Source organism: Bubalus kerabau, chromosome 13 (assembly GCF_029407905.1).
Source record: "Bubalus kerabau isolate K-KA32 ecotype Philippines breed swamp buffalo chromosome 13, PCC_UOA_SB_1v2, whole genome shotgun sequence".
Taxonomy (NCBI): Eukaryota; Metazoa; Chordata; class Mammalia; order Artiodactyla; family Bovidae; genus Bubalus; species Bubalus kerabau.
This window is the reverse complement of record NC_073636.1, coordinates 10,645,506-10,666,921: the sequence shown is the minus strand read 5'-3', so window position 1 is coordinate 10,666,921 and position 21,416 is coordinate 10,645,506. Positions and strand designations below refer to the sequence as shown.

Genomic DNA, 21,416 nt, shown 5'->3' with positions numbered 1-21,416 from the left:
ATTTCAGCACGAAGTTTATGATCCTTTTTTCTTGCAGTTTTTTTCGTGAGCAATAAAAGCATCGCTCATTTTTAACACTTCTGTGCTCATGCTTGTGCTCAGTCATTCTGACTCTTTGTGACCCTGTGGACTGTAGCCTGCCGGGCTCCTCTGTCCATGGGATTTCCTAGGCAAGAATACCAGAGTGGGAAAAAAAAAAAAGAATACTGGAATGGGTTGCCTTTGCTTTCTCTAGGGGATCATCCCCACCCAGGGGTCGAACCCCTGTCTCCTTCGGCTCTTACACTGCAGGTGGATTTTTTTCCACTGACCCAGTGGAGAAACCTGTGTTAAGTCTAACAAGCACCTAACAGGAAGTTCTCTTTTCCCAAAGTAACCTCTTCCTTTTCTTTCCCTCCTAATTCCAGGAACAGACTCTGGCCCTAAGGAAGGAAGGGATTGGGGTTGTTTTGGACTCCGAGCTGCCCCATCTGATCGGCATCTATGACGACCTTCTGAGCACTGGCATGATCCTGTATCACTTGAAGGTAGGAACTGCTTACCTGGAACGTCCTCAGTTTGGTTTCAGCTTTCCCTCAGACACTGGCAAGGTTTAGTGTAATACTCTGTGTCCATGAACACGCTGTGACGGGAAAGAATGTGCAACAAATCCTCGAGCTCTTTGGGGATTTTCAGCAGTTCACTGGGATTCTCTGGCATTAGAAATTCCTGTTTTATATCATCCTAAAGCTAAATGAAGATCCATTCCCTTTGCCTTCTAATTTGTAGAACCAGTAAGAGGGAGGTAAGGAACAAAAAGACAGACTTAGGAAGAAAAGCTACCAGCACCTAAACTGTGATTGCTTGTATGTACAGTTTTCCAGTCCCTCAGGTTAATTATGAAGTTGTGTCTGAAAGTCACTCAGTCATGTCCGACTCTTTGTGAGCCCTTGGACTGTAGCCCGCCAGGCTCCTCTGTCCATGGGATTTTTCAGGCAAGAATACTGGAGTGGGTTGCCATTTCCTTCTCCAGTGGATCTTCCTGACCCAGGGGTCAAACCAGGGCCCCCTCTGTTGCAGGCAGATTCTTGAACCACCAGGTCCCACCTACGTGATTGGGCCTGCTCCCAAACAGAGTAGCCGTTTCACGAGATAAGAATTTCCTTATCCGCATCAGCGGTGGGCTCTGTAACCTTGACTTCAGTATCTTTTCTGTGATCCATGACTTACAATGGGAAGAGTATCATACTGTGTTTTGCGGGCTCCCCTAAACCGTATGTTTAGACACAAAGAAACCCCTGGCTGCTGGAGGAGAGACTTGTTGGAAACGATTGGGAACAGCCATGGGATTGCAGTCACGGGCAGGTTACTGGTGCTGAAACAGGAGGCCAGCCTTGCTGAGCCCTGAGCCTCAGGAGTCCTGTGTCCTTTTCCAGATACCACGCACTGTGGCTACAGAGCCTCAGGGGACTCTGCCTGGGCCAGAGCTTGCCTACCTGTCAGCAGGTTTCTGGGGCTTCCATGAAAAATGGAGAAGAGACTGTTCTTCATGTCCTTACTAATAAATTTTGCTTGGCTTTTCTCCCTAGGAAGGTCAGACACATGTCGGCAGAGAAGATGCTTCGACAGAACAAGATATCGGTGAGAATCTTTATCAGCTTCCTCTCCCCAGTGGTTTTTAAGAAATCATTTAATGAACTTGCTTTTGAATGACTGACTTTGAAATAATTATAAAAAAGAAAACATTTGAAATGCAGCATTGATTAGAATGTATATTTCCATAATTTTGAACTCAGCTCAAATGACCAACACCGAACACTTAGTGAATAGAATGGAGCTGCGAATCCTCTCCCCATGCCCCACAGGCTTTCTGTCCTCAGCCACGTATTTCAAGTGGGCTTTCTTTAAACCACTTGGCTCTTGTCGCGGTGGAGATATCCTAATAGGTACAGATAAAAGATAGAAGATCCTTTAACAGGAAATCCTTCGCACACAGGCGAGGACAGAAAGTAGGGTACACACATGCCCAGCGTTCACACACACAGAGCAGCACTTCCTGGCTTTTCCCACAGTCTCTGTGAGGTACCCGGCTAACCGGTGCTTTAACCACTGAGCCTGGTGAGGTCTTGCCAGGCTTTATAGAGTAAATTAGAGCGTGCATGTGGTGATAGTGGACTGTGTGTCTGTGTGGTGGAGGGGGCAAGGTGGGGATTGGCAGGGGAAGAATTGTATCTTTTCAGCTGGCTTTTCAAAACGCTGCCAGTGAACTTGCTTTCTTGCCCAGTGTAAGCTGTTAATCAAGTCTACACGTATTTACTGCTCATCATGAGCTTGGGAGAGCTGGAAACCAATTCCTGGAAGTCTCTGGGTGAAACTAGGCATCAGGCCTCTTCTTTTCACCGTTAAGTTATGTGTGGACCTTAGGGTTTGTTGTACGTGATGCTGAGTGCCCAGCACACGTGTTTTCTGTGAACAGAAAAGTTCTGTTCACAGTGCAGGTCTGTGGAGCATAGTGGAAGCTGTTTGGTTTGTGCTTCTGAGCAGCTGGCCAGGACCTGCGCCTGAAATTGTGTAGGTTTGTGTGACCAGGGTTCGTGTCTGTGCCTGGCCACGTGTCAACCAGGAGGGTGGTCGGGTGCGAGTAGGTAGCCCTTGGCAGCCACACGCTCTGAGAGGTCTGTGGAGGTCAAGTTCACCTCAGGATTTCTGGAGACTTCTTGGGCCTCCCAAGATTCATGCCCTCCCACATTCACCTTTCACCTTTGGTCTGTGCTCCTGGAATGCAGTGTTGGTAAGAGTGGAGGTCACAGTAAGCCCTTGAACCATGGGGCCATCTGTCCCTCCCATTTTACTGGGACCTTCAGGTAACTGGAGGAGGAAGTTCATTCAGACTTAAGCAAAGCGTGTCAGTGGTAATCAGCTAAGTCACGTTACTCAGCTGTTTTTTCCCTGAAGGTGAAATCCTTTGTTTCAGGCGAGATCCAGACCCACTGAGTGACATGCAAGAGCTGGTTCTGTCAGTTGTGAACCAGCTGTGAACTCCTGAAGTTCAGTTTTCTCACTAAAATAAGTGTTCCCCTCACAGTTCAAACTGAGACAATAAAGGAAAGTTGGGAATCATTGCACCAGGTACCAATGCACATATTTTCTTCCTTTGTTTTCCCATCTCAGTTCTTCACGGCCTCGACTTGGAGAGTGAGCACTGCATCTTTGAGAATGTTGGGGGGACGGTGACGCTGATCCCCCTGAGTGGGTCCCAGTGCTCTGTGAACGGTGTTCAGATCACGGAGGCCACACACCTCAATCAAGGTATTGGCTTTTGGTTCTCAGTTCTTAGTACATGTCTTTTCTTAAAAACAAGTTGGTTAGGTAATGGGGAACGTGTGCATCCTAGGACTAATTACTGTTCAGGTATAAAAAGGATGGAGACTGTTGGCTTCATCAGCCTCTTCTCTGTTTTGCTGGAGTATTTCTTTATAAGATGCCCGTCGTCTTGTTGAGTTAAACGTCTGTGCTGTGGCTTAAAAGTTACTGCTGCGATGAAACTAATGACTTTAAAGGAATTTATTAAGTTAAAAAAAGTGCCCTTCAAATGCAAGTCCTTAACATGATGGCTTCTTTTAATAATTTTATTACCTTATTTATATTCTTTTTATGACCAATTGTAACTGTAACATACAGGATCTTGTATAAAATCTTTTTTTAAAATTTTGAAGTAATTTCTGTATTACAGAAAGTTTGCAAGGACTTTTTCAGGACATTTGAGAGTTAATTGCTCAGGGTCCCTGGGTACTTCAGTGTGTTTCCTTCAAGCAGTGGTGGTCTTGTACATAATTCCAAGGCAGCCGTCCACACCGAGGCAGGAACAGGCGCGTCCCCCCGCCTGACTTCAGACACCCTCTGAGCTTGCCTGTTTGTCCCAGCAGCGTCCGTCACTCTGTTTGTCCCAACAGTGTCCGTTACTCAGTTGTCCCAACAGTGTCCGTTACTCTATTGTCCCAGCAGCGCCCGTTACTCTTGCCACGTCTCTGTAATCTCCTTCAGTCTGGACATGTTCCTTGGTCTTTCCTTGACTTTCATGACTGTGGCAGTTTGGAAAACTGCAGGTCAGATACGCTGTGGGCTGTCCTGCATAAATGTAGAATTTGTCTGATGGTTCCTTGTGATTTGACGACTACCATTTTTTGACAGGAACGTCAGAGAAATGATGCTGCACTTTTCTCACGTCTTGTTACCTGATTTCTATTTGTCGCGTCACTGAGGGTATTCATGTTGATCGTTTAATTAAGGAGCAGGATGCTAGGCTTCTTCACTGTAAAGTTAATCTTCCCCCCTTTCTAGTCAATAAGGATATCGGGAGGACACTTCAGAATCGTAAATATTCTGTTCTGTGTCCTACTTGCGCCCTCTGGTTTTGACATCAGTTGGGTTTTTTGAGGAGGGAGGGGTCTGGTTTAGTTGTTATTCCGATGGCTGCCATGTGGTGGTTTCTTCTTTGTACACTTATCACTTGGCTTTTTACTGTGAGAAAGAGCTTTCTTTTATTGCTATTTATTTATTTGTTCATGTATTTAAATCAGTCAATGCCGGGGTCCAGCCCCAGCTGATCCAGGGTATTCGAAGGAGAGACGGCATAGGCGAGGGTCAGGAAACAACTGCTTAATTACACTTTAATTAAGGATACAAAGAGTAATAGAATAAGGATAGCTCAGTGAGGAAATTCAGTGGAGAAAAGCGGCTGAAATAAGGATAGCTCAGTAGGAAAATTCAGTGGAGAAAAGAGGCTGAGTAGCTTGGTTTACGCGGGAGACCAATAAAACTTCAAGACAAGAAGTTTGCACCACTTACGTAGGCCGCAGGCGTCCTTCCGTTCTCCCGAAGGAGAGGAGACACTGAGGTCTCCCCGGTCAGATCTTAGAAGCCCAGGCATAATTAGCAAGCATGGTGAGTTCCGCGCTCCAGATGGAGACTCAGCTGGAATTTGGGAGAGAGAGTGACATGGGGAGACCAAGTTTTGGTGAACAAGGCCCGCACTTTATTTTCCAAAGTAGTTTTTATACCTTAAGGTATGCATAGAGGATAATGGGGGAAGGGGTGGAGTCATGCAAGGACAGCAGTTCCTGGTTCTAATCTAAGCCAGGCTTTCAAACTTATCATATGCAAAAGTTCAGGTGATTGACATCATCTTCTGGCCCGGAGGCCTGTTAACATTTTAAGAAACTTATTTTTCTCTAAAGGTGATTATTCCAAAGTCAGGCACCAGCCTCCAAAAAACATTGGACAAAGCTGCATTTTACATTTCTATACACCCATTATATCAATCAATACACTGCCAAGGACACAGTAGGTAAGGAGTATGGAGACTTAGCAGCAAACATTGGCCCAACAAGTGAAAAACCCTTCACCAATACAATTTCTAATCAATCTTTTAACTACTCAAAGGAATCTGTGTTTAGGCAGTTTAGAACATCTCCTGCCTCTCACAGTTGGGAGGCTCTGAACAATCACATGTGGCCGGAAAAACCCATTCAGGCAGGCTAGAGGATTTCCAAAGGAGTTTGTAGGTTGAAACACTGTCACATCCAAGAATTATTAACTGGAGCTGTAAGCTAACTCTTTTTTCAGAGAGAGGTAGTGGGAGACAGCCCCCCGTAAAGTCAGAGGTGTAGGTGAAAGCACAAAGCAGAAAGTAGGCAGACTCTGGTTTTGGGGGTAGATGCTCGAGAATTTCCAGGGGGACTCCTGAGGCTCGATCCCGCCTTTGCGTATGCCGAGCCTCCTTCCTCATGACCTTTGTCATGGGCGGAGTGCCTCACGCTGGCTCCCGGCAGTGATAGAATTCCAGTTGAGCTATTACAGATCCTCACTCAATATGCAATATGCCAGCTCCCGGCAAGTCAAGTTATATGTGTTGCTATTTTATTGGTAAGTTTGGTCACTTTCAATTATTGCTTATTTTGATGCCCAAATTGTCCTGGATTTGGCCAGTGGGAATTCTTTCAAGTTGTTTTTTGTGTTCTTTTGGTTTGTCCCTATTGTCTGTAATTACTTCCGTACTTTCTGACAAATGAGGTATTCCAGGCTCATCTTTCACTTTCCTGGAATCAGCCAGTTCTGCTTCCTTTTAGTGGAGAGTGGGATTTAGAAACCAAGATCTGGGCACTACATGTGCTCCTTGCTCATTGAAGTATTGCTGCTCACATCAGAGTTAGGAAAAATATGTATGTGTGTATAACATATACAACTACACTTCTCTATCTGTTTATATTGATACATTGAAATATCTGTATTTCGGTACCTGTATTTCTAACCAGGCGTTCATACCAATACCTCTAATTCCAACCCAGTACCATAGAATTCTTTCTAGTTTTCTCCTTTTTCTTATTTGTAGCCCCTTTTTTGACGGTGATGAACTGGACTCCCGTTATATAACCAGCATCCCATCCCTTCTGCCCTCTCCTCATTCTAGGACCCTCCTCTTCTTGCTCAGGCTGTGACGCTCCACTCTGGGTCACCGGAGCCCTCACCCTTCTAGTGCAGACACAGCTTCCTCACCTCATGCCGAAACTGCCTTCCTTTCCCAGTCTGATGCTTGCCTTGTCCAGCCCTGTCTAATGGCTTTCGTACTGAACTTTGCAAGAAGGAGAGGAAGAAAGATGTCGACATTTTATCTTAAGCTCTTTTTGGTGTATTTATACATAGTTTTTATAGTTATAGTTTTTCATGTTTACATACTATAATGTATCTGTGATATAGGAATTGTACGGTTGGGGTCTGGAAAGCATGTAGTTTATTGGTGTTAGTGAAGTTATACAATAAATCAGTTGCAAGGAGTTATCTTAGAAGCAGAGTACATGGAGCATGGACGAAGTGATCACACTTTCTTAGGAAGTACATAGAGTCCATTGGAGACATTCTAAAACCCGCTGATAGAGCACCCGCCCATGGACCATCTCCAAATCATCCACCCATTCATCTAATCATTGATGTCTCCATCACTTTTCACTCTCAGTATTTTTCAGTTTCAAGGCTAATTGAGCTTGGAAGATAGCTGGTGCCCTGGAACTGGCCAGGAAGGCAGGAGTAGTTGACCAGCCGAAACAGAGGACGCAGTGAGAGCCTGGTGATCATCACCAAAGCAGCATTCCCTGCTCTTTTGCAGCCAGGACAACGGCCCTGGCAATAAGGGCAGTACTGCTTGCCAGGCAGCACTGTTAATCATGGTGAGAAGCTGTCTCTGCTGTGGGCCCAGAAAGTCACCATAACTGGCTGGCAGACAAAACGTCACCATGTAAGGCTCTTCAGTGGTAGCCCCTGCCTGGGAACACACAGGCCCGTGTGTGAACAGCAAGGCTAACTAGAGGGCACCCAGTTGACAGATGACCCCACAAATGAAATCTGTAACTGGATCTGGACCACAGCCAGACCACCTGGCTGTCCTCTGTCAGGGCCTCAGGACCTCAGGGGAGGGTCCTGCTGCTGTTGCTGCAGGCAGCGGGGTGGTGCAGGGGTCATGATGAGAGGCGAGGATGTGTCTCCCTGTCCCGCAGAACCCTCTGTGCTGGCCGTGTCTCCCTCAGTTAGGTGAGAGGGAGGTGCCCTTGTGCCGATGACGGTGTTTACTGTTAGAGAATTTTATAAGCAACTTGTACTGGTTTTCAGTATCCTTGTTAATGCATGAGTGCACCTCTGGAATCATTTTGAAATATCTCATGCTTCTGAGGTTCACTGGTGTATAAAGTGTAGATCTAATTTAATTTTTCCCCGCATTGGTATACCATTAGCATAAACCTTCCCACCAGCTCCCTTATGAAGAAACTTAGTTTACGAAAAATAAGAAGTCATGTCTGTTTCTTGGCTCTCTACTTTGTTCCAGGACTCTTGTGTTTCTACTTTTGTACCTATATCACACAGTCTTAATGCTTGTTGTGTTATGTTGCTGTTGTTACCCAGTTGCTAAGCTGTGTCCAACTCTTTGTGACCCCGTGGACTGCAGCACGCCAGGCTTCCCTATCTTCCGCTATCTCTCAGAGTCTGCTCAGATGCATGTTCATTGAGTTGGGGGTGCTGTCTAACCATCTCATCCTCTGCTGCCCCTTCTCCTTTTGCCTTCAATCTTTCCAGCATCAGGGTCTTTTCAAATGAGTCAGCTCTTTGCATCAGGTGGCCAAAGTATTCGAGTTTCAGCTTCATCATCAGTCCTAGAATACTTATATATTATATTATAATATGCTATAATTTTTGTTGTTATCTGGATAGTTTTTCTGCTATTCATGCCTCTTAATTTTTTCAAAGAAATTTTAGAATTGTTTTGTTGTGCTAAAATGTCCTTTGAGAAGTTAAGATTCTAATTTCATTCAGTTTGCTCACATTTAAAAAAAATGTATTTCCGTCTTGACACTTGGGTTTAACTATGTCTCTTCTCATATTTGAATTTTCATCTATTTTCTCCAATAAAACTGAAGATTTTTAATTTATGTGCTTGTTGAACTGTGTTTATTCATGTATACAAAATTCTGAACATAGCTGTATACATTAACTGCTCAAAAACAGAAAGGAAAAAACCCTTTCTTATATTTATTCTATAATCATCTGTTTTGATCATTTTGGGCACAAAGGGCCTTTGAAGATATTGATTTAAAACTGGGTGGAAAAGAGGCCCACAGAATTCTGTTGTCTGGCTCCAGGACTTCTGAGTGCATTGTTCTTCCAGATGCAGCCTGGTGTGTCTGTGGAATCACTCACAGGGAGTTAGAGAAGGAGTTATAGTTGAGGTTGGTTTGGGGACATTCTTTAGCATGAGCAGTGCTTGAATACAAATAGCCCACAGATGTCGGTGTCAACTGCTGGATCTACCTGGCTGTGTTGTCCGGCCAGCAGGCAGTCTCCTCCTGTGCATTCCCTGCTCCAGTCGTGTTTCCCTGGAGCTTCTAGAACTTACAGCACCCACAGTCCTGGCCACTGGATGCTGAGAAGGCTGCTGAGTGGATTCCAGTGACCACCTGCCATGTTATGGGTTAGTCTCTTGTGGATTTTCCTGGAAGCTGACTGTTATGTGTCATGATGTTTTTGTGAGAAAATGATTCCAGAGTTCTAAATGACGTATTGAAAAGGGGACTTTTAGAGCGTATCTTGTTTCATATGTGAACAGCCTAAAATTTAGTATTTTGTATTGGAGTTACCTTCCCATCATCCCATAAAAATTACTAGCTTATTCATTTAGTTCATGGAAATGGCTTATAATTCCATTGTTGTTCAGGCATTAAGTCATGTCCAACTCTTTGTGACCCCATGGACCAGAGCACGCCAAGCTTCCGAGTGAGCTCACGTTCTCGTCCACTGAGTCCGGGATGCTGTCTAATAGCGTTACTCCTTCATCATTCCATTGCCATCTGTTTATGTAACGATGATTATGTCTCTGGTTCTCCTGTGGAATGGAGCATGGGAGGTAAATAATAAATGTATCTCCTGTGCAGTGTTTTCATTAAGTGATTTTAAAATCTTAAAACTTATAAAATCCATCTGAAAAATAGCCTATTCGAGTTTTAGGAATGGCTAGAACTAAATTTTTGAACTTCACATTGAAGCTATGTCATGTCCTAGGAAAGTAGGATCCCTAATTGGCATTTAAGGTTAACTTGAATTGTCAGGATTATCTTCCCCTTCAGGGCACTCTTAATTGTTTTATTACCCTGGTGGCATGGTTTTCAGACCTGATGGGCTGAGTTCCTCTGGAATTCTACTCTGTTGCTCAGCAGCTTTCTCAGTGTGGATGTTAATGAAATTGACAGAAAAATGCTAAAGCATTAAAACACAGTGCATTAAATATAAATGCCATAGTAGGTCTTAGGACAGAGAAATGTAAGCTGACTTTATGTTTCAGGGCATTACAGAAGAGAGGTAAAATGGTAACTTAAAAAAAAAAAAACCTACACACTTTAAGACTGTAAGATCCCTTTAAGGGAAAAACGTGTACTTTTCTTTGGAAAATTAAGGGTTAGAATTCTCCATTTAAATTTTCTTGAATTTTTTTTTTTTTTTGAAGATTACTAAAGTAAGAACTGGAACATGTTTTTTAAACAGAGAAAATATGATACATTGTTTGTGGTTACAAAACATGTAGCAAAAATAAAAAGATATGAATGAGACACGTTCCTACGTCTTCAGAAATTTTGTTGAAGTATAGTTGACTTACACTATTGTGTTTAATTTCTGCTATACAGCAAAGTGACTCAGTTATACATATGTGTTCTTTTACATATTCTCTTCCATTATGGTTTGTCACAGGATATTGAATATAGTTCTCTGTGCTCCACAGTTGGGCCTTGTTATTTATCCATTCAGTAATCCCAAGCTCCCATGCCATCCCTCCTTTACTCCCCTCTCCCTTGGCAACCACAAGTCTGTTCTTTATGCCGTGAGTCTGTTTCCATTTCATACATATGTTCATTTGTGTAGTATTTTAGATTCTACATCTAAGTGATATCATATGGTGTTTGTTTTTCTCTAGGTCCATCCATGTTACTGCAAATAGCATTATTTCATTCTTTTTAATGGCTGAGTGATATTCCATTCTGTGTATGTACCACATCTCCTAGTTATCTGTTCACCTGTCGATGGATATTTAGATTGCTTCCACATCCTGGGTATTGTAACTGGTGCTGCTATGAATGTTGGGTGCATGTACCTTTTAGAATGGTGGCTTTGTCTGGGTGTATACCCAGGAGTGGGATTGCTGGATCTTATGGACACATGCCTATTTTAGGATAGTGTTAATCTTTGGAGAGAAGTGGGGAGGGGCTTAATCAGGCAGAAATTCAGGAGGATGTTCAGCTATAAGATTTTATTTTTAAAGAAAAAAAAAATCAAACTCCTCAAAAGGTATATGCACTTTATTAAAACCTAATAATAACAGGGACACAGATTAAAAACAGCAGGGTATTCATACTCCAAAAACTACCTTGGCTTTTACTCATGAAGTCATTTTTTAAAAAATTAAAAAAAATTTTTTTTTCATGAAACTATTTTTAAGTAAAGGTATCAAGAACAGAGACTGCAGATATTAAAATATAACATGATTTAACTGTATTAACTCTGGATTTCTGGTTCACTGGCAGCTTCCTATCTTTTTACCAGTCTCTAGTATATTGTTGGGCTTACCTTGTAACTCAGTTGGTAAAGAATCCGCCTACAATGCAGGAGACCCGAGTTCAATTCCTGGGTTGGGAAGGTCCCCTGGAGAGGGAAATGGCAACCCACTCCAGTATTCTTCCCTGGAGAACCCCATGGACTGTAGCCCGCCCGGCTTTTCTGTCCATGGGGTCACGAGTCAGACACGACTTAGTGTCTAAACCGCCACCACCAGTACATTGCTGGTGCTTGCGTGCTCAGTCACTCAGTCGTGCCCAACTCGCTGTGACTCTGTGGACTGTAGCCTGCCAAGCTCCTCTGCCCATGAGATTTCCCAGGCAAGAATACTGTAGTAGGTTGCCATTTTCTTCTCCAGGGAATCTTCTCAACTTAGGGATTGAACACACGTCTCCTACCTTGCAGGCAGATTCTGTATTACTGAGCCATGTGGGAAGCCCCAGTAAATATTGCTCATACTTGGTATTTAAATGTCTCTTTCATTAGTATATTAGTATTCATTTGGAAATGTGCTGGTTAGGCTGTGCCATTAAAAAGCACATCATGTAGTAATTCCCATTTCCTTATAAAAATCACTTAATACACTTGTGAATGTCAACTAATGCTAAGTCACTTCAGTCGTGTCCGACTCTGTGCGACCCCATAGACGGCAGCCCACCAGGCTCCCCCGTCCCTGGGATTCTCCAGGCAAGAACACCTAGTAGGAGATTTATCTGTGTTTAGCAGATTGTCACCATGGCAGGGGAAATTTTTTTTACCTGTATTGGTCAACTGCCTTAACTTCATTCAGATTGCATAAATAGTAGTTCCTCTGCCTTAATTACAGGAATGTTTTAATCTGGTAAAGGCATTAGAAAGAAAAGTATTTGCTAATACTCTGAAAAGTAACTGTGATGACATGTATATTGTATATGTCTAGAACTCTGCACCTGAAGCTTTTCGCCTCTTTCTTGGGTCCTTCTGGGGACAGTGGTGGGATTTGCAGCGTCGCATCTAACCTTGCTCTTCAATGGATGCGTTCTACAAAGTGTAGTTTCCCTCACTCCCATGATTCCATAGAAAGAGGAGGCCTTTGCCAGAGAATAAAGGATGCATTGACTCAGGTGTCTAATCCCTGGACCTTGGGTTGTTTTTGATAGAGTCTCAGACCTTAGTTTTTTGTTTGTTTGTTTGTTTTCCCATTTTTTCATATGTTTAATATGAAATGTACAAAAACCAAATGAGGTATCATTAAAAATGTATTCCAACATTTGTCTTATAATTGCTAGGAACTATTCTTTCTTATTTTAATTATTTTTTTTCTTTTTACTCCAGTATGTATATATTAAAGGTGATAGTCGCTAAACGTAATGAATTTTCCATTCAGCATCAGTGGACTCCCTGGTCTGGCTGGTTTGTCAGAGCCATTGCACGCTCACCTCTCCTGTGAGCAGTGCTGCAGCAAGTCCGTGCGGGACTTCACCCTTCGGTGCATCTGAATGTGTCATGCTTCAGCGCCAAAATGTACTTGCGTGTATTCCAGCTCTTGGAGGGAGCAGGTGGAGTGGAGCTCAGGAGCCTTAATAGCATTCTCATCTGCTGAAGGGCTGCTATGAATTGTTCAGTGACAAATTACAAAAGAATTTTAGTGCAACTAGAAAGGGAGGTGAATTTTCAAGCCGTTTAGCCAGGCTGTCTGGAGAACAGAAGAGACCTTCCACACTTCATGAAAAGCAGCAGATCACACTGTCTCATTTCCCCTTCAACTCCCTTGCACTTGCCCTTAAGCTGTCCTTAGACATCTTCCTCTAATTGGAGCTCCGCAAAGCTGACACCTGTCACTTGCACGTGTATGATTCCTTCAGTAGAGTCTGTTGAGCGTCAGAGACCTAACTATTCTTAAAGACTATACCCAAAGCCAGCGGTTTTAGTGTGTCCCCAGATCAGCACGGTCAGCATTACCTGGGAGCCTTTCAAAATGCAGTTTCCTGGGCCCCATCCCTGACCCACCCAATCAGAACATCTGGGGACAGGCCCAGCAATCTAGATTCTTTTGACCCCACAAGTCCTACAGGTGACTCTGATGCACACTCTAGTATGAAGACCAAGGGTGACCACACATTCTTGCCCCAGGCTTTGGCCCAGGGGACAACCATTTGTCAGTTTTTTTAAACCCTTCTCTTCTCTTGTCTGAATCATTACATTTATTATTCGTGATCTCTCACAACTGAGGCGGAGGGTGCTGCTCCACGTTGGGCAGAAGCAAAACTCGTCCTCTTGAGCAGCTTCAGACTGATGAGAAAGGAGAGATTTACCCAAAGCTGAGTTCCGAAATGAGTGAATTTGTCATAATGGTCCTTGGTGAAAAGCGACTTAGATATACTTGGCCCAAAGTGTCTAGTGAAGAATTATCTAAAGGCTGGAAAGTGGGTGAGGTGGGGAGCAGAGTAGCGGGAGACCAAGTAACCTTGGCTGCTGAGTCTTGGCAAGTTTGTAGCATTCCCAGATCCCAGGCTGGTGGCATGGATTTTCTGCAGAAGGTGCTCACCAGTCAGGGCAACAAGAACGTATTCATGGAGGTGAAGGACAGCCCAGTTTTTATGTAGTCCAGAGGAGGCTTGAGGGTGAGCCATAAAGAAAAGGAGTTGATGCAGTTAGGAGACTGTCCGTGTTTAGGGAGAGGGGAGAAGGGGGCATTTTGGAAGGAAAGCTAGAATGTGGACAGCTTGGTGGGTGTTGGAAGCAAGAGCTGAATAGTTGAGATTGTTACTGACAGGGTAAGCTGTATTGCTGGTAACAGAGAGTATGAGCTACTACGTATGAATGGAAAGAAAATGGCAGTCAGCCCTCTGTATGTGGTTTTGCATCCCAGTGAATCCAGCCAACAATTGCAGATTAAAACTATTCAGGGAAAAAGTTCCAGAAAGCAAAACTTGAAATTTTCCATGCTCTGGCGGTTATTTACATATCATTTACATTGTATTTACAACTATTTACATAGCATTTACATTCTGTTAGATACTCTAAGTAAGCTGGAGTAGTTTAAAGTGTACAGGAGGCTGTGTGTAGGTATATGCAGGTACTAGGCCCTTCTACATAAGGGACTTGAGCGTCCTGGACACTGGTCTCCCTGGGGGGGGGGGGCAGGCGGTGATCTGGACAAACCCCCATGGATACTGAAGGGCCACTGTGCTGAGAGTTTGACCACTTAATGTACTATCTTCCATTCAGTGCTGCAGAATCTAATATTTTCTTGTCTACTGTATCTCCCCCGAGGCTTTAAGAGGAAAAGATTCATCTCCCACTCACCCCACACCCACACACATGCAGCTAAAAATGGCTTTGGTGGGGATGGGACTGGCGCATCTTGAAATTTTATAAAGCTCCACACTAAACCTGTGTACACAGTTGGAGCAAATGATCCTTGTCGGTTATTTGGCTAGCAGTCTCAATAATGAAGACCGAAAATCAGTTTTCTTTATTCTCCAGAGTCCCAGAATCTAATTTGCAATTTTCACTTCACCAAAAGTGAACAAGGGGCTTCCCTGATAGCTCAGTTGGTAAAGTATCCGCCTGCAATGCAGGAGACCCTGGTTCGATTCCTGGGTCAGGAAGATCCCCTAGAGAAGGGATAGGCCACCCACTCTAGTATTCTTGGGCTTCCCTTGTGGCTCAGCTGGTAAAGAATCCACCTGCAGTGTGGGAGATCTGGGTTTGATCCCTGGGTTGGGAAGATCCTCTGGAGAAGGGAAAGGCTACCCACTCCAGTATTCTGGTGTGGAGAATTCCATGGACAGTCCATGAGGTTGCAAAGAGTCCAACACAACTGAGCGACGAAGTAAAAAAAATAAAAATAAAAAAGTGGTTTATCTAAAGCAGCAAGTTGCAAATCCACATTTGAATATAAACATTGAAAAGGAGAGTACAGGGCCCAGGTGGCTGTTTGGTAAGGTGTCACATGCATTTACATCCTTCACAAATGCTAATGGACCATCTGATGACAAGCTTTATACCTGCTATGTGTGATGCCCAGTGCAAGGCACTTACCTGAGCCAGCTGTCAGGCCCAAGCCATGTGACCTGTAAGAATGTGTTAGTGTTCATGTAAAAATTTTATACCCTCCACCAGCACCATGACAAATCTTAAGTCTTCCCTGTCTTGCTGTCCAAAACCATTTTTGAGATAGAGGGAAATTGCTATATTTCAGGTGTCTTAAAAGCTAGTGTCACAAGAGTCCAAGACCTAGGACATATTATGTCAAATGTTCTTAAGTATTGGCACATGTTAGTGGAAATTAGATTCTGTCAGGTGACGGACAGGGAGGCCTGGTGTGCTGCGATTCATGGGGTCGCAAAGAGTCGGACACGACTGAGCGACTGAACTGAACTGAACTGAGGTCCCCTAATTGGTGCTGTCATCTTAACTTATTTTAGTGTTAAGTGTTTTAAAGATCCTTTATATGACTTAAAATTATCATACACAAGGAAAGTTTCTTTTAGCTTGAACTAGGAAATGAGAGCTTCACCTGTTCTACCTCACTCAACTTTTCATGTGATACCATTCCAGAAAATTTTTCCAGACAAGAGCTTTGCTTTTCTTTTTTTTATCTTTAAACTTTTTAAAATTTATTTTTAATTGAAGGGTAATTGCTTTACCGTATTGTGTTGGTTTCTGCTGTACAACACTGTGAGTCAGCCGTAAGTATACACTTGCCCCTTGAGCCTCCCTCCCACCCCCTCATCTCACCCTGCTTTTCAGACTGTTGTCTGGAAAATGAAAACCTGTCCTTCACTGAGCATGGTTGTGCAAGGCCTTACATTGTGTGTATACTGGGGAGGAAGTTGCTGAGGAGGGGCTTTCAGAACTAGGATTAAATGCAGAATTTGGAGCCCTGAAGCAGAGTTTCAAATGGTCCCCTGTTTTTTTTGGCCAGGAAGCTCATATTACATTTGACCTTGCCCTTTTGGGAATACAGTTGTCTTATATGTTTTTATTAATGGTAACTTAGAATGAAATAATTCAGACACCATTGCCTCAGAAATATTTATTTGACACCTTTTGATTTCAAACAGTTGATTTATTTGGGCTATAGCAGAATTAGAAAAATCTCACATGAAATTTGAGGACTGTAATTAATACTGATATTAATGATTATTATCACGACACTCCTTAGAAATCAGTAGAAATGTTTATGTGATTAATTTTTTGCAGCGTGCCTGAAATATTAAGATAGAAAATCTCCTATGAAGTCTTGTTCAGTGGTTTCATTCACAGGAGACGTCAGTAAAGCTGTTTTTTCTGTTAATGAGTGTCTTTGTCTACCTTTTATAATGTTGTTTCTGCTCCATCCCCTTTTAAGACTACCTGGGATTTGTCTGTCCTCAAGTATTTAACAGGATCTCAAGGGATCTCAAAGATGCCATCATATATTTCAAGGAGGTTTAGCTACACTCTGAACATGCAAATTAAGTGCATCACAGAAAGTCTGTCTGCTGTGATTAATCGTGTTAACCTCAGATAAAGGAGTCAATCACAGTTAGAAAATTTGAGGTCTAGAAGGAAGTGCTGAGGACTTGATGAGGGCACTGAGCCCTTGAGGGTTTACTGCAGGCGGAACACAGGCGCTGGGTCTCTTACGAAGGCCTCGCACAGCCAGTCACTCTCATCCATTCCTTCGTTGCCTCTTTCCCTTCAGCTTTTTGCTTTTTAAATATACTCACAAGTCTCCTTTAAACAAAAATATCCCATGGGATCTGTCATCTCCCTGTTCCAGCCAGCATGAACTCTCTTCCTACACAGACAACTTCTTTTTCTCTTTCTGTTTTGTTTTATTGAAGTGTAGTTGATTCATGGGTCAAGTATACAGAAGAATACACAAACTTCTTCAATGAGTTGTGCACTCGGGAGACGTCGACCATGACTTCCCTGGCTTCTGAGGTTTTCCTTCTCCCCCTCTGATGGCCCTTCTCTGTTCACTGTGGGGGTTCATCCTCTTCTACTCAGCCGTTAAAAGCTGAGTTCCTTTAGGTACTTGGCATTGGGCTCTCTTGATTCCCACCTTTCTGTCCTCTCCTCAGGTGACTTTCCCACAGCTGTGGCTTCCTTTATTAGAGATGACTCAAATATATATAGAGAGATGTAGCACACTCTCACGCACACACATATATGCACATGTGTGTGTACACATATCTACCTGGTATCTGTAGAGATGCATGTGTTTATATGTACACGTGTATATGCACAGATCTTAGATAGAGATATACATATGTATGTGTGTGTAGCCATCTGTCTATATATTTTGAGGTCTGTATCTCATGTAAATGTTTTTGGTTATTGTTAGGATTAAAAAGCAATTCTTAACTTTCTAAATTTCTTAATTTCCATCATTTAACAGAATGTACTTGACAAAAACCAGGGGTTCTTTCAAAAGTATACTTGCCAACATCAGGAAAACATCTTAAAATATTCTATATTTCAGCACAGAACACCAGATTATCAAAAATACACATGTGTATGTGTGTATATATGTGTAAATATGTATATGAGTAAGTCGGTATGAAGGTGGGTAGGTTGGTAGATGGACAGATGGAGAGAGCTCCCAGCCTTTCTTCTGGAGCTTCACGCCCTTCTACCTGCAAAAGGCATCTCAAATTCATTATGTCTAAAACCAAACTCAGTATTTCTGCCCCAACCCGAGCTTGATCCTTTTCAGGTGTTCTCATTCAGTGTGAACAGCCAGCTAGTTACAAGCCAAGAGCCGTCTTCCTCACCTCCTGGGCCCTGTCTGTTGCCCAGCATGAGTCCTGGCCATGTTATCTCCAAGTGTCTCCCAGTCTTTCATTTCCCTTCCTCTTAGGCCTCCCTCCCACCCAGTGCTGAGCCGCCAGCATCTTTGACCCAGACAGCTGCAATAGTCACCTGCCTTGTTTATCTACATCTCCTCTTGCTCTCTGGTTCATTTTTCAAACAGTAGAAAGAGTTGGACTTGAAACTCAAGTCCAGTCACGTGATGCTGCTGCTGCACAAGGGCCTTCAGGGTCTTCCTGTTGCCTGGACCTGAAATTCAAGGCGCCTCACTGTGTGCTGAGGGACTCCACGTGCTTTGTCCCTCCCTGCCTCTGAAGTCTCATCTTGGGCAGTACTCTCCCTGGTTTCTGCTTCTGTGTCTCCCATCATCATCGTCTGTTCCTGTCTCTGCTGCATTTGCTCTCCTGTGCCCCCCCCCCCCGCCCCCGCCCTGCCCCGCGCTTGTCTGAGGCACTGCCTCCCGCAGGGCATCCTTCCGTAACCTCTCCCTGCGCCCCGCTCCGTTCTCAGGTGCCCCAGGAGCCGGAGGCAGCGCCTCGCTCCTTCGATTGCAGCTCTGCGTTTGCTGGTGAAGTTGTTTGCTATGTGACTTCTCTCTCCTTATTACAACTCTCTAAGGACAATGTGTGTGTCTAACTCCTTCCTCTTTGCATCCTCACCCCTAGTGCTTATCACAGTGATGAGCACAGTTAAGTGCCCACTCAGTATTTGTTGAATGAATGGATGCACAGCAGCATCTTGTAAGAAGGAAGCACAGCCAGTAAGTTTGTTCAGGAAAGGAATACAGTGGAGGAAAGAGAAGGGACCAGCCTTAACGGAGTCCCTTTTATGTGCCAAGCAGTTTTTACACATTATGTGGATGGAAGCAAGGAATAGTCACTGGTGGTTATGTTTTCTTTTATAACTCCTCAAAGAGATTTTTATGTGTATTTCATGCACATACATGTGTGGCAAGATTATTTTCATTCATTTAATACAATATGAAATATGTCTCTGAAATCCTATCCTATTTTTCCATTAACATATTTTAGCAATTTTCAACTTGCATGGCTGGACATTTGATTAACAGGAAAAAAAAATTCGATTAGAGGTAATTAACACCTCAAATGAGATTGCCTTATTAATCTCTAATGTCAGTTTAAGAGCATTAAATACACATATATCCTGGGCACGGCTGTTTGATTTTTGACTTTCTGTGTGGCACACAGTTTTGAGTCCCAGTCATAAAAGGCACGGGAAACACCTTTCTTCATTATGGTCACGGTGCCTTTCCATAATTGGGAAATATATGAATGCAGTTTTATGTGAGGAGGATAAGCAGATTGTTGCTGCTACTGCTGCTAAGTCGCTTCAGTCGTGTCCGACTCTGTGTGACCCCATAGACGGCAGCCCACCAGGCTCCCCCGTCCCTGGGATTCTCCAGGCAAGAACACTGGAGTGGGTTGCCATTTCCTTCTCCAATGCATGAAAGTGAAAAGTGAAAGGGAAGTCGCTCAGTCGTGTCCGACTCTTAGCGACCCCATGGACTGCAGGTACCAGGCTCCTCCATCCATGGGATTTTCCAGGCAAGAGTACTGGAGTGGGGTGCCATTGCCTTCTCCGAGCAGATTGTTGGGTGGATAATATCCACTGCTGCCCTTCTGAGTCTCCCCAAACTGTGTCCTTCTGCTCTTGGCTCCATTTCTGCTAAATAACAGTAGTCACCAGAACCAGTACTTTGGTTATTCCCTTGGTTGTGATCCAAACCCATTAGGTTTTAACTGTATTGAATTTGAAGCTCCTTTGAGATTCTGAGACAGTATGAGAAGTAGGCATATGGATATGCTGGTCTGAAGCTCCAGCGTGGCCATGTGGGATATTGATGCTACCTTCAGGGCCCAGGGGGAGCTGGTACCCAATAGAGACTGATGGCTGTGGCCAACCAGAAGTCACGTGCCCTGTCCAGGGGAGGCAGCAGGCAGCAGCCCAGCGACAGTACTGACCTCCTGACACCAGATCCTCTCATTTTTGAAGGGAAACCAGAAACTCAGACTTTTATGTGAGAACTATGGAGTTTTCACTGTTGATTTTTTTTTTTAATTTAAATTTGCATGGGGCACACAAAACACATCCAGGATCTGAGTTTTTTTTCTCTGACCTTTGTGTTGCAAATTCTTTTTCCTGGCTGCTAGTTCTCTGCGGTCTCCTTCTACCTCATCTGTCCAATATGGGTTCTTGCTGCTATTTCACACGCCCTGTGTTTTGGCTGGACTTGACTGTCCTTTCTCCAGACTCAGGAGACCCATCTCTGGTCTCAGGCCTAGACCCTCTCCCTGGTCACCCTCATGTGGGCACCTCTCTTGTCCTCTGCTTGTCCTTTGAGACCCAGCAGAGGACCTCGATGCCAGAGTCTGTCTCCCCATCCTGCACCCTGATGAACTCATCACTTTGATCCTTCATGGTTGAAGACTCCTCATACAAATGTCTTATCTTCACACATATGTTGCCTTCATTTTCAGGGCAAAGATTGAACATGGGGTCTGTTCTGAAGGCTTGATAGACTCTCAGGTGTGATATGTGCTTGTGTGCTAAGTTGCTTCAGTCATGTCCAACTCTGGGCAACCTACAGACTGTAGCCCACCAGGCTCCTCTGTCCATGGGATTCTCCAGGCAAGAATCCTGGAGTGGGTTGCCACGCCCTACTTCAGGCGATCTTCCCAACCCAGGGATCTAACCTGCGTCTCTTTTGACTCCTGCATTGATTGGCAGGTGGGACCAACTCAGATAGTGCATCTTTTAAATGCCTCCAGGGATGGGGAGTTCACTGCTTCCTGTGACATCTGTGCAAACTTTGGACAGCTCCGACCTTAGAAAGTGCCTTTTTGCTTATTGGCTTAGTCAAGCTGAAAGTTGCCTCCGCACCTAATGATTTTGTTACCTTTGTGCATTTACATTGCATCCTTTTGCCCTTTGTACAGTTTGGACCCTTGTCGGTCAGAAGGAGCCCTTCTTGTGTGTCTAATGTAGCCATTTCAATTTTAACAGGATTTTCACAAGAAGCAGCATCTTTACAGGAAATAGACACTCCACGTGCACGTTTTCTTTCCTGTCAAATTCTGAGGGAGATTTTAGTAACAGCGGCCTGTGCTCTGGCAGTTTCACTGTGTTTTTTCTTTTGAAAGCACCATCTTTTGAGGTTTTTGCTTTCATTGGCATTAATAAACATTTCCTAAATTGGTGACCCTATGCTTTGTTTGCTTTCCCAACATCTCTTTGGTGAACTGCTTTCTGCTTTTCTTCTCAACAGTCAAAAGTCTAATTATTTGTATATTAAGTTTTAAATCTTGTATGATTTTGTAGTACTTAAACCCCTCACTTCTGCCCTGGGTGACATAAATATTGTGACACTTGGCTGTAAAAAATAAAAGCATTTGAAGGTTTAGAATTGGCTGGTGTAAGCAGACTTTTGGGATGAAAGCCTCCTCTCATTCTTGGGAATCCCGTCTCAGCCGTGGAATTCCATG

The 21,416-nt window shown here is 43.8% G+C and overlaps 1 protein-coding gene across 11 annotated transcripts in view; it reads left to right on the top strand.

The window, feature by feature from the left end:
* The window catches only part of KIF16B (kinesin family member 16B), a 301,609-nt gene that overhangs the window by 147,760 nt on the left and 132,433 nt on the right, over window positions 1-21,416 (top strand). For all 11 annotated transcript variants that reach the window (XM_055543463.1, XM_055543454.1, XM_055543455.1 and 8 more), the window contains exons 13-15: window positions 408-527; window positions 1,569-1,620; window positions 3,151-3,288. In XM_055543463.1, coding sequence (XP_055399438.1) covers window positions 408-527; window positions 1,569-1,620; window positions 3,151-3,288 — 310 coding nt within the window. The remainder of the gene's footprint in view (window positions 1-407; window positions 528-1,568; window positions 1,621-3,150; window positions 3,289-21,416) is intronic.